The sequence below is a fragment of the Cololabis saira genome, chromosome 14 (genome assembly GCF_033807715.1).
Source record: "Cololabis saira isolate AMF1-May2022 chromosome 14, fColSai1.1, whole genome shotgun sequence".
In the NCBI taxonomy this organism is placed as follows: Eukaryota; Metazoa; Chordata; class Actinopteri; order Beloniformes; family Belonidae; genus Cololabis; species Cololabis saira.
This window is the reverse complement of record NC_084600.1, coordinates 29,064,696-29,081,899: the sequence shown is the minus strand read 5'-3', so window position 1 is coordinate 29,081,899 and position 17,204 is coordinate 29,064,696. Positions and strand designations below refer to the sequence as shown.

The 17,204-nt window shown below is 42.3% G+C and overlaps 1 protein-coding gene across 1 annotated transcript in view; it reads right to left on the bottom strand.

Moving 5' to 3' along the window:
- gria4b (glutamate receptor, ionotropic, AMPA 4b) overlaps positions 1 to 17,204 on the bottom strand; it is a 156,207-nt gene that overhangs the window by 60,174 nt on the left and 78,829 nt on the right. The window contains exons 4-5 of the mRNA XM_061740334.1: positions 5,787 to 5,971; positions 29 to 82 (exon numbers count right to left, since the gene is read on the bottom strand). Of these exons, the coding sequence (XP_061596318.1) occupies positions 29 to 82; positions 5,787 to 5,971 (239 nt within the window). The remainder of the gene's footprint in view (positions 1 to 28; positions 83 to 5,786; positions 5,972 to 17,204) is intronic.

The following is a 17,204-nucleotide window of genomic DNA, read 5'->3' as shown; positions in this document are numbered from 1 at the left end:
ACAATGAAAAAGGCTAATTTTCTCTCACCAGATTGGCCATGATGTAATGGTAGCCCTTCACGTGTTTCCCAACACTGACAATCTGTGAGAAGACAAAGCAGAGCTGGACGTTAATCTGACTGGATTACAGCGTATCACATGTTAATTACATCAAATGATGCACATGACAACCAAGTGCATGTGTGTTGACACGGGGTCCATCGGGATTAATGCGCAGAAGATTGAACGTCCAAACAAATGAGCAGACGGTCACCTCACCGTGGAAGTAAAAACATCACGCTTCCAGAGACGTGACAGTTTGCTCAACACACAACCACAGAGCTGAATCCTGGAGACCGAAAGTAACTTTGAAAACTGACTCTGTCTGGAAAATCCCCCCGGACATCCAGGTAATATGTGTAAATTAAGCTTAAAAACGCTTTGAATCTCTGGGAAAAAATGCTACGATTGATTCCCATCAGCTTTGCAGCTGTCAAGACCTGAGAATGAGTTTGGGAGAATCTACTATAAGCGTATACTCAAAGTGGAAATCAACTCCGGCAACACTATTGCTCGGTGTTCAGCGTGTGGAGTTTGGGTTTTCTCCATGCATGCAGGTTTCCTTTGACATTTAAAAACATATTTGTCACGTTAATAGGTGATTCCTAATTGGTCATAAGTGAGTGTGTGTGGTTGTTTGACTAGATGTGGCCCTGACCAGGGTGTACCACTGCTTTTCACCCGAAGACAGCCGGGGTAGGCTCCAGCAGCTCCCTGTGACCCTGAAAAGGATAAGTGGCCCTATGGGTAACAGATGGATGGATGTGGTGAGGGTATGTTAGGGGTCCCGGCTCCAACCTCAATGCCCTTCACCAGGTAATACATACATGATAATATTGGGTGTGATGAGCAGAAACAGAACCCGGCACAAACAAGAATTCAGTCTAAATGAAAAATGGAGTAAAAATGGAGTCTCTGCAATATGGGGTGTACAAAGTAAGAGACTGCAACGTGTGACAGTTACACCAGCTATCAATGAGGACATCCTCAGTGACAACAGTGTCACAAAGAGAATATACAATCTAGTGAAGAGTTGTCTAGTGGGGCTGTGGCAGCAGCCATGATAAGGGCCATTACCAGTGACTACAGTGTCACAGAGGGAGTATACCTCCTACTGAAGCACTGACATATACCATACAATGGCATCAGGTGACATGAGGTCATTCCCAATAAGTGCAGCGTGGTGAAGGAAATATATTATCCAGTGGAATCTGTTTTCTAAGGACCACGGCACTAGCTGCCATGAAAGGCATTACCATTGACTGCTGTGCAATGATGGAAATATACTATCCAGAGAGGAATTGTCGTTACAGCCCATGGCAGCAGGCCATCATGAAGTCATTCTTAATCAGTACAGTTTCACAAAGGGAATATACTGCCTAGTGGAAATCTGTTACGTGTGACCATGGCGCCAGACACACTGAGGCCATTCCCAACATTGTCATGAGGGGAATATCCTACCCAGGGAGGTCCTGCCTCGTGTGGGCGTAGCACAATCTATCGTAAGGCATCTTCTGAGAGATACATCCAACCAATGATGGACTGATTAGCAACAATTTAAGCCCCCAAGGACAGGAAATCGGGGTGTAGATGTGGCTGCAAAGAATCTGGATGTGAGAAGAATCTTAATATAACGAATGAAGAGTTTTACTCTGTGAGCCAGTTTAAAGCCTAAAGACATTCAACAAATAAAAGCATATGCTTAAAAAAAGGAAAAAAAATACTTTAACCCTGTGACCCCTGGATATGAAGCAGTGTTATTGTTCATTTACGATATTCATGCAGCCAAAATTTGGTTTTGTGAAAGTCACACTTTTTTTTTAAACTTAGAGCAGTGTTACTTCCAAGTTGGAAAATAATGATGCGAGGGGGGAAAACAGTCTTTTCTGTTTTCTCACACTTTATCTCTGTCTGGTTTCTAAAACTCTCTTCCCACTAAACCAACATTAACGATTGCAACGGATGCTGGCGCACATCTCACTGAGACTCGGACTACATTTTCTCTCCAGTTTCATCATTTATCAGGTTGGATATGCTGCCGACTCGCAGAACACCAACAGTGAGAGATGGAGTTAAAGCCTTTGAACAATGGGGCCCCAACCTCACTGAACCAACACGTGTTGATTATTCACCTGGACATTTATGTTCTGACTGCTTGGATATAGATTGGTTGTAAAAAGGAAGTCATGTAGGACCGCAGTGAGTAAGTCATTAAATGTGTGTTTAGAGTTTTGATCTTCTACTGTTGTCTGGGAAGAAGGATATCGCAGGTCTTGTAGAACCTCCTAGTCACACCAGGTGCAGAAGCTTTGCGGTCCTGCTCCGGCTGACCGTCGGCAGAAAAACAGTCGTGCTAAAAGTCTGGTCTCGTCTCCCCGACTTGGTCAAAAAAATATTCCTGACACACCAACCCGACGCGGACTGGAGCGTACGTTCTGCACGTGCATGAGGCGGAATACGTCCCCATAACTGCAGGCAGTGCTACTCTGTGATGTCACACATAAAAAAAAGGTAAAAAGAACAACCGGAAATGACGGATCGCTCCAGTCTCAAGTTCTGAACTGAGCCAGCTGTTTTCACACGTGAAAGAAGTCCAGAAGGATCGAAAATAAGATGGCTAATACTGAAAATATAATACAATCAAACACAAGCCAAATTCAAACCGACACAATGATAGAGTGTAGTTTAGCGTTTGTATCATCGCTGTTTATCGAGTAGGTTTACCATCGTCATTTCTGGTTAACTCTGATTCACTAGTCAAGGGCTAGCACTCCACCAATCAGATTGATCATAACGGCCAATGGCTAGTAGCCGGCCGAAATTGGTGCCGATGGCAACGGACGACAGCAAGGGACACACGGACCCGGCTCTAGACCCCGACCTCGTCTGATGGTGTCCGACGGCATCTGACGGCCGTTTATGGTGTGTCCGGACCTTTAGTTTATATATGGCCACAAAATTGGACACAACATTGCCATAAGAAGTATGGTCTATATTTAAATCGAGACGTCCAGAATGGGCATACTTCAACATCCAAGGTCATTGGTAAACCAATTAGTTATGAGGAAAGGTTCATTTTAGAGGTAGAAAGGCACTTTTTATTTAACACCATCCACCTGATTTGTAAATATTTCACGCATTTGTGTCCTTAAACAAGCAAATTACCGCATCATTCTTTTGTGATCTCTTTTTTTTAGGTTAACGTATGAATCCAGCAAAGCCTCTGGACGTTGGAAACCCTTCCGGTGGGACCCGAAAACGTTGGACAACCGGGCCACGGAGCTTTAACTCCCAGGCTTGAACATGGCCCCAGCAGAAGCATTAAGTGCAGTGTAGTAGCATCCCAGACGGGCAGTCCGCTTCAAACACACGCCGAGTCTGCTTTGGTGCTCATCTGTGGCCAAACTGCATCAATTTCCACGCAGAAGATCAAGCTGGCAGGAAGTTAAAACCGAGAATGGCAAAGAACAGGCTAAAATCTGACATTTCACGAAGCCGTGGTGGTCACAGGTGACTAGTTGAGATGTTTTTAGAAGGGATTTAAACCACGTACGAGGACAGGTACATTTTATAAGTGAGCACTTTATTTTAAAACTGCCAACCTCATAAAGATGAGAAATGACAGGGCATGGCAAGAAACACGCCCTTAAATGAGCAGATAACTGTGCAACCTCAAAACTTTCAGCTAAACCGCTTATGGGACCAGAAGTTGCGCTGAGGTTGAAGCAAAGCTGCGGTCCATCTGGACCACGCCGCTCCCACTCATTGATATGACATCTATACTCTTATTTATACTTAAGATAATCTTATTTATACTTATTGCATACTGTGTTGCAGCAACATCGATATTAAGCTGAGCTCTCGTCAAATTTAAGTTTTTTATTTCATTGATCTAACCGAGTCATTTCAGAACATTGATTTTAAAATGAAGCAGACTCTCAAACAGACATTTGTGAGTAAATGTGCCCACATAAAACTCCTTTTCTGTACCTTGTGGCACGGTTTTCATATGTCCACCACTTGGACCCACCAGTTCCAGATCTAAGCTAACGGACTCGTTATCCATCTGTTATTTCTGTAGCTACAGCACAGTTTCTACAACTTGCAAATCATCTGAGCTGCAAGCAAATTAAAGCCTCATCTGTACAGGAATCAGGTCTGCATTCACGCCCTGACATTCAGAGTAACATCTGGCTGCTTCAAAGCCTTGATATCTACTGACCCTAATGTTGATAATGAGGGCCAATTATGCATTCAAATCCTCGTCCCTGATCTGGATAGATTGGTAAAATGTACGAACAGGATGAACGCTACAAATGCAGGTTGAAGCAGATGTTTAAGCTTTTGGCAGAAACTCCTGACGAACTCCTGCAAAAAAAAGGACATTAACCCAAAAAGCTCAGAATGTGACAGAATCCATCAAGGTCTTCATGGGAAACGATCTAGGCGTCGGCGTCAAGCTAGGGCGGTGCGGGACGACGGCTGCTCTGAGAGGGGAAGTAAACACGCATGAGGCAAAATGTTCGAACTGCGACAGATGTCATAGAGTGAGGGTTTTTGAATAATTGAAAAATGACAGAGCCACCAGTTGCCCCAGGGAAAGATGGAGGCATGACAGGATGAGGGAGAGCAGGTGGAGGAGGAGGAAGGTGCAACATGTTGTGTGTGTTTATGCCAACTAACACCACTGGAGAGCTGGGAGGATATTTATCTTCCAAATTCATAACTTTCAGATCATCCGGCGTCAAAGCAGAGTAAAACTGACTGTAAATTAACCCATAAAGTAAACTGCTCCTGCGTCGTTTCCATGAAGCCTGATTATCTGACTTATTTATAGCCATATTTGAACACCTCAGTGATGTTTTAAAAGAGTGATTCTACTTTATGTTACAGTGTTGTACAGAATACGCTGCTGTTACACCTTGGGTGGTAGGAACAGAGGTTGTAATTGGGTGAAGCCATCCGCCTGAAGGGGTAACAAGGACTCCAGGGTGGCCACAAATTCAGCGCATAATGGCAACAGTTTGCGCACCCTACAGAGCTGGTAAAGCTAATAAAGTGGTGAGGGTATTTACACTGAAATGTCAGATATCCAACTCCTTGCTATCTATTTTCCATTCGTGTCTGGCCAGTCCCCCAGGACCAATTGGCTTGGTGAGTGTACACTGACTTGTAAACACTTTCACAGGCGTCAGTTCAAATAAACAGCAGGTTTTGATTGCTCTTCTTATGGAAGGGGAGGCTCAACAAGTCAAGGCCCACGCCTCTGGCTTATTCAGGCTGGACCTGGCCGAGACCCATGGCTAAAGTCCCATGCAGATCCTCGCTATCTACTCTCCACGTGTGTCTGGCCCGTCACCCAGGGCCAGTTTTATTGGAAGTCCCTACCAGAGGTAGTTGCCCAGACAACATAGCTCCTGGGATCATTGGAGTGGTGTAAACCCCTTAACCACATTGAGGGGGAGATTGGAGTAGATGATTAATCAATAAGCGACTAGACCTGCTGCTCCTCCACATCAAGAAGAGGCAGTTAAGTTGATTCAAGCATCTGATGTAGATGCCCCCTGCACAATTCCTAGGAAGGTGTTACAGGCATGTCTAATCAGAGGTAGTGCTCAAGAACAACCCAGGACACACTAGAGAAATTGTCTGAATTGAATGGACCAGGAACACTTTGGTATCGCCCTGGAAGAGTTGGAGGAGGGCAGGTAAACATGAAGGAATCTCTGATGTCATGGCCCCATCACCTGTTCTAGCATGTTCTGCAGTCTCTCGGCCTCCAGGTCGATGACAAACTTCTTCTCCTGTCTCCGGTCCAGATCCTCCAGAAGTCTCCGGTAGTTGGCATCGTTGAAGTTTTCCACGCAGATGGCGCTGACCTGCCAGTTGTTTTGTCCTGCTTTCTCCATGATGGCCTGCAGGATGGCATATCCTGAAACAGATGGACACAGGAAAAGAACAAATTCAGGTAAGCAGATAGTACTTTATAGAGGATGTGTGCTAACATTCAAAATAGCGCAGTTTAAGGCAGGGTGACCCTGTTCTGGTCCTTGAGAGCCGCTGTCCTGCGTGTTTCAGATGTTTCCTTGCTCCAATGCAGCTGATTCATGTTCTGGGAGCTGATTCTGAATGAGGGATCTGTGGTACTCTATAACTCCAAGGTAATAGGGAAGTTCAAGCTCTAAGAATATCCAAGGCAATGCACTACTCTGTGACACTTTGACAAGAAAACTGGCTGGATTTTTGTATCTCAACACAAGTTGAGCAATTCCAATAAACTTAGCTAGCGAACATAAAACTCGCTGAGGGAAGCAGCTATAGTTAGTAGTAGTAAATAGTAGAAGTATGACTTGATATATACTCACACATTTAAAAAAGAAGAAGCAAATAGACACAAAATTGCAAAAATGTTATAAAATTGTAAATGTCTAATGAAAAACAGAAATTTAGTTTAATTGTTCTTAAAAGTGAATTTCTGACTAAAACTAGAGAATTTTGTGGTTTTGTAAAGCAGTAAATTTGCAAGACAGAAATACATTTTTTTCTAACATTATACATTTCATTATTAATACTACTACTACTACTACTACTACTAATAATAATAATAATATGATTTCATAATCTTCGCAATTCACAGTAAATTCAGGATTTCCAAATTTATGAACTCTTAACAGTGAAACACTATATTCTTATTGAGGTGGTTAAAAAAGAAAAGAAAGTGTCATTTAATTTCCCTGCAGATACTGTATATTGACACTATTAACACACATCTGCATAATCTTAAATTGCCAGAAATGGCATTGAGTATTCATCACTAAAACAAACTCTGGGCATGGTGGCCTTAAAAATAAGATCAATTTATTCATTTAGTTTTACCCCTCCCAACACATTTGTGAAACTACACTGTAAATTTTTTCTGGTTTAGTTGCCACCACAAACTGTGTATTTCATAGAACCAACAGTATACTTATGGACAACCTGTGAATCAAACACAATAACAAGTGCTTCATGGACGATGCTCGATATCTCCACAGAGGACAGTGCTGCTGTGTTTTCATCACAAATACAAATTCCTGACCTGTCCTGTAACAGCTCCGGCATATGCTTACTGATCAACCAAAGCAGAGAGCTCGTCCTGCCGGCTGAAAAATGCCACACTGGACCGTGTGAAATGATAACACATATTGCTCGTAATTGCTGGTTTGAATCCCAAACTGGCTTTTTGTTGGCCTAAAGCCCCTGGCAAAATGACCACTTCTCCATCTAAAATTAAACTGTGCGGAACCAAACTCCTCTGAAGCTTTTATCATTTTCCAGCCAGATCTTAGCTTTCGGTCCAGTCGGGGAAAACGGGCTCCACGAGTTGGACGCATCACAAGACTCTTGCTGTCAAGTTTGGGTATAAAGAAGATGAGTGTCAGAGAGGAGGCGAGGGAGCTATGAGGGCGGCTGTTCTCCAGCAGGAACAGATGTCCCCCTTAAACGGCCCCTCCTGGTGGCCATTGCAATCTGGCAACCCATCTCCCTTTGCTCCCAATTAGCGGATTAACCTGTGCTCTGGCAACCTGACTCCCTTTCCACCTCCTCTATCCCCTCCCAAGCCTCCTGCTCCCCATTAGAGGCTTCATGGTGCCAAGAGGGACTGCTGGTCAGAGACACACACATTCACGCATGCACCCACCCACACACACACACACACACACACACACACACACACGGACGTGGATCATGTCGGGATGCCACCAGTCATCTTCAGGGAGTAAATGGTTCATGGCATGTTGGCTGTTTGTAAACCAGGTCCCCAGATAGGGGGACATTGTTCTCAGTTAGAAGAGAAAACAAGTGCGGTTGTGTTGTGAAAACAAGAAACTAAAGTTTTTCCTTTTGCTTTTGAGAAACAATATTCAATGATATACAATACAATATAATCCTTGACGACCCGATGAACCAATTTCCTTTATTACGGTCAAGATTATAGTTCAAACTTCCATTTGGTGATCTTTTGTTTTTATAACTTGTTATTTTGTCTGTGTTTAGTCCATCTGAAGCGTGGAAAATAATGGCTTTTCAGACTTGTCAACCAAATAAAGATGATGGTTACTGCATGGTTGTCTTTAAACTGAATTTAAAAAAGAAACAAGAATGACAACATCAACGCTGCTTTCCTCCCATGGAGGCAACTTTCAGCAAATAAATAATTCAAATTTGAAGCAGAACTGTGCTGTTTGTGTCTTCTGCCAGCGTCTGATGCTCATTAACGTGTGACATGCTGCCCCCACTTGGTCTGGAGTGGAATGATAACATAGCCTTTAGTTATTTACCATCAGAGAAGAAAAAGCATTACATTTATCTCCACTGAAATGACTGACTGTTTGTTCACTGAAGTAAATTAAATATTTTAGTGTCAATATTCATGCTGCTGGTATTCAAAGCAAGCTGTTTCCTTTTTCTGCAGAGTATTGCTGTCGATGTACCCGACCTAACTAAAGAGTCAACAACTAGATTTAACTAAGCAGTTACAGTTTTCATTGGAAATATACTGCAGCAATGAACATGTTTGAGCGACTTTAATGAACCCTTACTGATGCAACGAGGAGCTTAAACAACGTCAGAAGACGCATCCTGTAGTCGTAGAAAAAATGTTTCATCGGAGTCAAATCATTGGTCTGTCGAGATCCGGTTCTCGGAGGGTGATCAGATCAAAACCTGTTTAGAAACTCATGTTGGAAACCCATGTCATAAACACACTAAGTTCTGCAACTGCACCAAATGTGGCGTCAGAACAGACTTTTATTACAGTGGTACATTTAGTTCAATTCGATTCAGATTTATCCAAAAAAGGCACCAAATCATGACAAATGTCATCTGGGGCCACTTCAACGACAGAGTATAACACAGTCCAACGGAGTCCGATTAAGACAAAGCCAGTAACAGTAATTACTGCTTCGCTAAGGAAACCAACAGGGGGGGGCGACCGACGGATGTTGTGCAGGTCGGATCCCGGCCGGACGCTAGATGGAGGCAGCTGCAGCTGCAGCATCAGCGGAGGAAAGACTGAGCTTTTGTTTCAGATCTCTCCGGTGTTTCGTCTCTGTCCTCAGTGATGTGCAGTGTCAGCAATCGTCTGCCTCCATCCTTCCCTCCATCCTCAGAGGTTTCACCTCTTCCCTTTCTCCGAGTACAGAAAGCGGATCAAGTGTCGAGAACGGTCCATCCGTCATTGTCCGCGCTGATGAAACCAATCAATCCACCGCAGAGATGAAGCTCAGCTCCCGTTTTACACTTCGTCTCGTCGCCTCCTCTCATCTCAGTTGGTCAATACTTCCTTTCTTTCTCTTTCGACTCCTCTTCACATCATCTCTCTCCTTGGATCCCTTCTTTCGTCCTTGTTTTCTTATCCCTCCTATCCTTTGTTCTCTTGCCTTCTCAACTCTGCTTTCCTCTCCGTGTCTTTTTCATTCTTCCTCTCACTTGCTCTCATAATCCCATGTCCTCAATTTGTCGTTCTTTCCCTCTTTTTTAAGTGCTCCGTGTTTACTTTTCCTTTCTCTGTTTTAAACCACCTCTCTTTGTTCATTCATTTGCTCTCCATCTCTTTCTTCTTCCATTCCTCTTCCCCACCTCTCCCTTTGTCTCCTTTCTTCTGTTGTCGACTCCCTTCATTTATTTTCCTCTCCTCTTTGCTTTTCTTTTTAGCCTTCTAATCTTGATTCTCTCTGTTCTGCTTCTACTTTTCCTCCCTTTTCATCCACTCCTCACATTTTCTCTCCTAATCTCGTTTCTTTCCTTTTCCCTCTCCGATTCCACTCATGCTTCCTCTCCTAATCTTGTTTCCACACTTCTTTCCTCTTCGTCTTTTCCTCATTTCTCCCTCTTGTTCCCTTTCAAGTTTCCTTATGTCCTCTCCCATTATCCCTTCTCCTTTCCTTGGGTCTCATCCTTTCCATTTTTTCCCTCTCATCTTGTTTTGTTCATCTTTGCTGACCTTATTCCTGTTTCTCCTCATCTTCCTTCACCTCTTCTTTTCATCTCAACTCCTCTCCTTCCTTTTTTTCTCTCCTCTTTCCTTTCTTACATTTCCCTTCATGATCTCTTGTTGTCTTCTTTTATCCCCTCTACTTTGCTCTTTTATCTTATATTTTCCCATCCATATTCCCTCTCTTTTTTGGTTTCATCTCAGCAACTCACTTCCTTTCCTCTCGTGCTCTCTCCTTTCCTCCACTTGCCTCATCTGTCCTTGTTTCCCTGATTTCTTCACCTCTCCTTTTCATTCCACATTCTTAATTTTTGTTTGTGTTTTCTGATTTTCTACCTTTTAGCAACCTTATTTCCTCTCTTGTGGGATGTCTCTTTCGTCTTTTTTCCTTTTTCCTCTTTGTTTCCTCTCCCCCATTTTACATCCTTTTATCCTCCTTCATTCTTCTATCCTCTCCACAAACGCCACTCAGATTTAACATGTCTTTTTTCTCTGACTTAAATTATTTCATGGCTTATTTTTCAACCCGTTCATTTTATAGGACCAGTACCGACGTGGGCGGGGAATCTCCAGCTTTGAGTCGAGCTCGGAGCAGCTGCTGGAGAGCTGGACCACCTAAGAAGGACTTGGTATGGAGGCGGGCCCCACAGCAGCAGTCTACAAAAGTGTGTGAGATTAATCAAACTTTTGAACTAGTTTCTGTCCTTATGAACTGTCACATGCTCTGTTAACAGATGACAGGACAGCCACTTCCTGTGTATACTCAGGGGGTCGACTGTCCTGGGACAACTGTCCCATTGTCTTCAAAGGTTAACTAAGGGTTAGTTGGACGCATCTGTTTCAAGACCCCCATGAAGTTCCTGTTTGTCCAGGAAGGTATTTGACCTATGTGACCCATTGCTTTTAAAACTTAAGCTTCTGCATACTACAGATTAGTTCCTCTTTAACTGAAATGTCACATGTGTGACCTTTTAACCTCGATGTCTGTTACCTCCGTATGTGTGTTCTTCTAATTGTCCATTATCTATTCACTGACAGTCCGTATATGGTCATTTCCTGCCGAAGTTTCTCATTAAAAGCGTCATGCAGAGGAGGATCTTTGGGGGAAGCATTTGCTGTCAGGGGCTCTGCCTCTGTCACTGTGCTCTCCCCCTCCTGCAGGAGCGTATCTGAAAATCATTCTAACAGTCTCTGTTGTTTTCCTCGTTATGAATTTATGTAATGTTGATTTGAGGACCTAACAAGTCCTCAATAATGGCTGAAAAAAGTTGCTAGGGGTGTCACAAGTTCCCTTAAATAAGAACGACACACCTCGATAGGCTGTCGTTCTTTTTAATATTGCAGGATGTTAAAGGAGCATGAGGCAAGATTGAGGCAGGATTTATGAAAAAAATTCGTATACATTTTACGTTTTCTAGTAATAATGTCAGATGAAGCCTTCCAAACCAAAACGAATGAGCCCTCTAGCGTATCACTCCGTTGCCTTGAACAGGCTGTGTGCTGCAAAATGTGCTGCAATGCGGGGGGCCAAATTTCCCACGCTGTCCTGCGGATGTGACGTCACATGACGCTGCATGCGCGTTCTCCCCGTTCTCCCGTGCCGGCTTCGCTGTTGGCTGCAGTACCCCCGACGGCCGTCGTGGCGAAGGGTGGCGCTAATGAGTCTCATTTCTTAAAAGGAGCCTCATGCTCCTTTAAATACTCGTAGAATAAGGTCTCGCCACGCCCCTTTTGATTTTGATTTGAATTAAGAACAACACTTTCAACCCTCCTGTGGTAGCAACGCACGGATCTCAGAACAGGAGTAATGGGCTCAGTTTTCCTGGTTCTTTTTAGAACTCTGGCAGCAGCATCCTGGATGAATTGAGGTTGTCTAATCATTAAAAATATTTCCATCAGGAGTTCCTGACAGAATAGCATTACAATAGTCAGGTCTGCTGGAGATAAAGGCATGCATTAACTTCTCTGAATCAGATCTGGACATCAGATCTTTGTTTGAGGTTATAAAAAAGCTGTTTAAGTTGCAAAAAAAAAAACAATTAATTATGCAGGCTCAAATGCAATCATTCAGGCATTAAAGGATAAATGTTCAGCAGCGTACATTTCACCACTCAATCCCACTGTCAAGCACAGTGGTAGAAGCTTGATGATATGGGCTTGTGTCACAGGACCTGGGCACCTTGCAGCAACTGAGTCAACCATTCTGGATCCAAATGTGAGACCATCCTTGTCCAAAACTGGGTCAAAGATCTGAAGGTCACCAACAAATGTACGTCAGACTGGATGAAAAATCTAAATCATGGTTCTGGATTAGGCTCCGGCAGATAGTTGGGTACACGTGATGCATGGATGGACGGTTTTGTAACTAGTCTAGTTTAAGTCCAGACCTCGGCCTGACTGAAATGCTGTGGTGGACACCTCTGAGAGCTCTCCATGAACAAATGTGCAAAAATCTCAATGAACTGAAACAAAGTTGCAAAGATGAACAGACCAAACTTCATCCTCAACCGTGCGGGAGATGAAGTCATAGAGGAAAAATCGACTTAAAGTTAAATCTGCTAAAGGTGGATTGACAAGCTACTTATTCCTCAATCTAGGGTGGACTTAATATTAATCACATTTCTTTCTTTTTGGCTTGAAAGGTGTGTACTGTAGTCCTTCTGAGGATTTACTTGGCTTACACTAACAAGCACTATGATCAGATGATTTCTATTATGCTTTTACAATCGAAAAAAAAAATTACATGTAATGTTAAAAGAGGAGGCACTAACTTTTGCACAGGAAGAGCAACCCTCTTAGCTACTACAGACCAGGCTTCAGTGCTTGTACCTTCTTTGCTTCAATGTGGGAATCATTGATGGAGCTCAGCCATGCGTGGGCTGATTTTACATTACAGTCAAATCTGGATGAATGCCTGGTCCTGTGAGCGTTAAAAGAAAATGAAAAAAATCCTCAGGCCAGAGGGCTGCAGCCTTCACCCACAAGCACTTGCGTGCAGACGCAGAACACTAAAACACATCCAGGCACTGCTGACATGCAAATGAAAACACACTCATACCCTCCAACAATGACATAACAGCTCACAGTTGAGGTTGAGGAACATGCAAAATCTCAGGATCAGGACCATCAGTCACTGCTTGGACCCTGCAAGTGACGTATATATTCCACCCACAAGAAATTAAAAAAACACTTCCTGAGCTCGTGCAATTATGTGTCTTTCCAGTTCAGTGCAGAAAGAAAGTCTTGTGATTTTTAGTGAAAAATGCTTGTGCAGAGATTTGCTTTCATGCTGTGCCTTGCAGCCAAGCAGATTTCTACTAATCAGCTAAAGCTGCTGGGGGAAATGAAGGAGTGAATAAAACTGAGGGAAAGGAGCAAGGAGCAAAAGGAGCGAAAGGAGCAAAACCCCCACAATAAGTGGCTTTTTAAATATCTACATACTACTGCTACTACATACATGCTGTGGACAAAATGTATTTTGCAAAAAAGGGACTGACTTTTTATACTACTATGTGAACAAATACCTTCAAATGGTTTTTAAATTGTCAAATCAAACTGGAAATCTGATATTTAAAAGCTCCTTCAATATCAACTGAATGTCCTGGAGTCTCAGTTCTTGCATCTGCAGCTGGTAGAAACTGCACCCGTACGTCAAAGCCACACTTACACTGCAGAAATCAAGGGACGCAGTTCCGATTTTTTTAGTGGACGTAAGCAGTAAAAAAAAAACTAAAAAAAACAAGCATAGATTTGGATGGTTTCAGATCCATTTTAGCCATTATTGTGGAATGTGGAAATGTGGAAATGAATCAGAAATGTGCACTTGCATCTGTCTTCTAAGCGGACAGGTCGTCTTGTTGTATTAATGCGAGTCAAACGTCCTTGAAAAATGCAACGGGTGTGGACGGTCTGGTCCTTCTTATCCACTTTAAAATACTGCTAGCTGATATCCAAGACTGCTTTGGAAAGCATTGGTTTGGATAATATGTTGTGTCTTTCAAAACTTCATCAAGGTGGACTCGGGTCTTGCGTTGCACTAATTAACTTTAGCTGAACTCACTGACAACGCAGTGTAAATATGAACATACTGAGGAACTCTGAGGAGGCGTGTCGATGCACTGATTTGATGTGATGTGAATAGATCCATGTGCTGCATCTTCTATTTCACCTGTGTTCAGTGAAAAGGGCACCTGTCTTTCTCTGTTTCTGCCAAACTATTTTTTCGTGATCAGTACCCAAATTCATCTACCTTGCAAGCTGGCTTCCTCAACAGTTAGCCTGTGCAAATGCAGACCCCAGATATGGGTTGATGTTAAAGTAAAGCCATTCTTGCCTTGTAACAATTTTGAAAAAAGTCAGAAGTAAAAAAACTGGATTAGTGTAATTGTTTGAATCTTATTTTAGAGTAGTCATGTCTTGGTCTGCTTCAGTTGGTGCAAAATGCTGCCAACTGGCTCTCAACTGGGACCAGGAAATGTGAGCATATCACACTAGCTTTGGCATCACTCCACTGGCTTCCCATCTGATTGTTTATAAGGTTTTAAATGAACTGGTGCCACTCTATTTGTCTGAGCTTATTCATGTTTATACCCCTGTCAGGGTGCTGAAATCTTCCAGCCAGATGGTCCTTGATGTTCCCAGATCCAGACTTAAAAATAGAGGTGAAGGTACTTTTTTACTTGCTGTACATTTTTCTCTTTTACTGTTGTTACATTCAAAGACTCAATTCTGCTTTCTGGGATTAAATATGAGCTAAATACTGATATCTTGTAATACACACACACACAAGCGCACACACACCCACACACACACACACACACACGCACACACGCACACACGCACACACACGCACACACGCACACACACACACGTCTGTATTTATTTTTCTATGTTTTTCCTTTTTGTTAAATGAGAATTGGTAGCATGTTATATGGTTAATCTAAATGTGCTATATAAATACACTTGACCTTGACCTTCAAAGGATGATATAAAAAGCTTCATCAGAGGTAGAACCCAAAGCTCAGCAATCACCCAGCTAAACAAAGACGCTGCCTGATTTCAGCACCATGGACAGAGTCTCAGCAGCAAAATATTTAAAACGAAATTAATGAATAATTTGTCACGATTACACTGAACTGAAAGAGAGAGTAATTCCATTTTCAAAGCTAGAATACAGTATTTGAATTTTTTAAGTAAATAAATAGATGAAAATGTTATATTGTGAAACAAAAGCTAACAGTGGAACAAAACACATACTCTGAATGATTATGAATGATTATGTTCTTTTGGGTCTTAATTTCAACTTAATTAAACTTAAATGTGTTGCATTATAAAAAAATTTATAAATAAATAAAATTGCAGTCCTTTGACTGGACAAATACATTTGTCATGGATGTGAAATGTAGCAATGGAGACAGTACCCATGTTTATTTCTTGACATTTTAACATGGAGGTCATTGGAGATTGAATCTCTTTTGGGGACCAGTAAAGTCAAGGAACTGAACCCTTTTTTGTTCTGTGTTGGCTTCAAGCTGGTGTTTGGGCGTGACAAACATGGGAAATATATTGAGATAAGGCGAAGAATTAACTTAAAGAACAGAGGATTCATAAAATGCCAGAAAAATCAAGACAAACTCAGAAAAAAACAGAAGATTAACCAAACATAAACCCTGGAACCAGCTGGATTATGGACCACAACCTTCTACAGTATCTATTCAATGCTATCTGTCTATTCTCTTCTGTCAACAATATCTTTGATTTAAATTTTGTTGCAGGTAATAATATCACTGACACAGAACAGATGATAAATGTTGTATACTGTAGCTGGAAGTGCCATCCTTTCACAACCACCATCAAAGGCCGTAGAATATAACTGTTAATGCTATTAGTTTGCCGTCTGCATCTACTGAGCTTATCAAAGCAAACCACGGACTGAAGGTCTCTGCCTCGATGAGGATGCAGAGTAAAGCCACGCCATAATAATTGATTTATTACAAAATCCATAAGCTCCACACCGAAGAAGCCATAGTGGATGTTAGAGTGCACTCGAATGTCAACCACTCAATTGAACTCTTAATAGCGTGGTGTACACATAATAGGTCAATACAACTTAATTGGGGGATGGGGGAGTTAGAGCCAAAGATGACATGAAAAGTAAATATAGATATATACTGTATATGAAGTTTCTTGAGGAAAGGAATTTGTTGAAGCAGTTGAATTAAAAATGCACTATACACCAGTTTGTATAAAACTGGTTTAAATATTTAGATATCACACATTCACCATCCAATCATCAGGGTCCAGTTATCTACAGATCTGTGTTAAAAATTATAAAAGACGATGAATCAGTTCTATTACATGTCTCCCCTTGGGACCCGTGTGTGGGTCAAACTGGATCTGGAACTTGGTAGATGACTGGATCGTCTGAAATCCACTGGATGTCATACAGAGTAACCTCCCCCTGCCGGTCTACCATGAATCCCAGCTCTTCTGCCCAAGAGCAGCACCATCGGGCAAAGTTGTCTATTCACCGATGCTCCTCTCTCTTTTACATTTCTGCCTCAACAACCTGGCTTGATTAGACAGTTAGACAAGTCAGGAGAGTATTAAAAGACATTTTCTGTTGTCTTCATTATAGCTGTGAGGGGATGGTCTTTCCAACCACAGTCCTTCAAATCTGTAATCTTCTTCTTCTTCTTTTGCCTTTTTATTTTAGGGGTCACCAGAGCAAGTAATATGTTTCCATCTTACTATCTTCAGCAACTTCTTCTTTCACACCAACCAACAGCATATCCCATTATAACCTTTTTAATTTTGGTCTTCCCATTTTTCCCTGCCTGGCCACTCCATCTCCAGCATCTTTCTACCAATGTATTCACTATCCATGCTCTTCATGTGTCCAAACCATCTAAATACAACGTCTCTCACTTTGTCTTTGGGACTTCTATCTCTGGCTATTCCTCAGATTTTTTAAAATCCTATTCATCTTTGAAACACCCAGAGAAAACTTTCACCTCTGCCTCCTCTAGCTCTGCGTCTTGTCTCTTGGTCAGTGCTGCTGTTTCGGAGCAACATAGAGGAGCTGGTCTCTGTCTTTTGAACCAAAATGCTAGTTTGTTCCCCAGGAAGTATGTTCAACACTCATTTTAAAGGTATTGTGACATCATTTTTAACATGCTTTTAACACTAT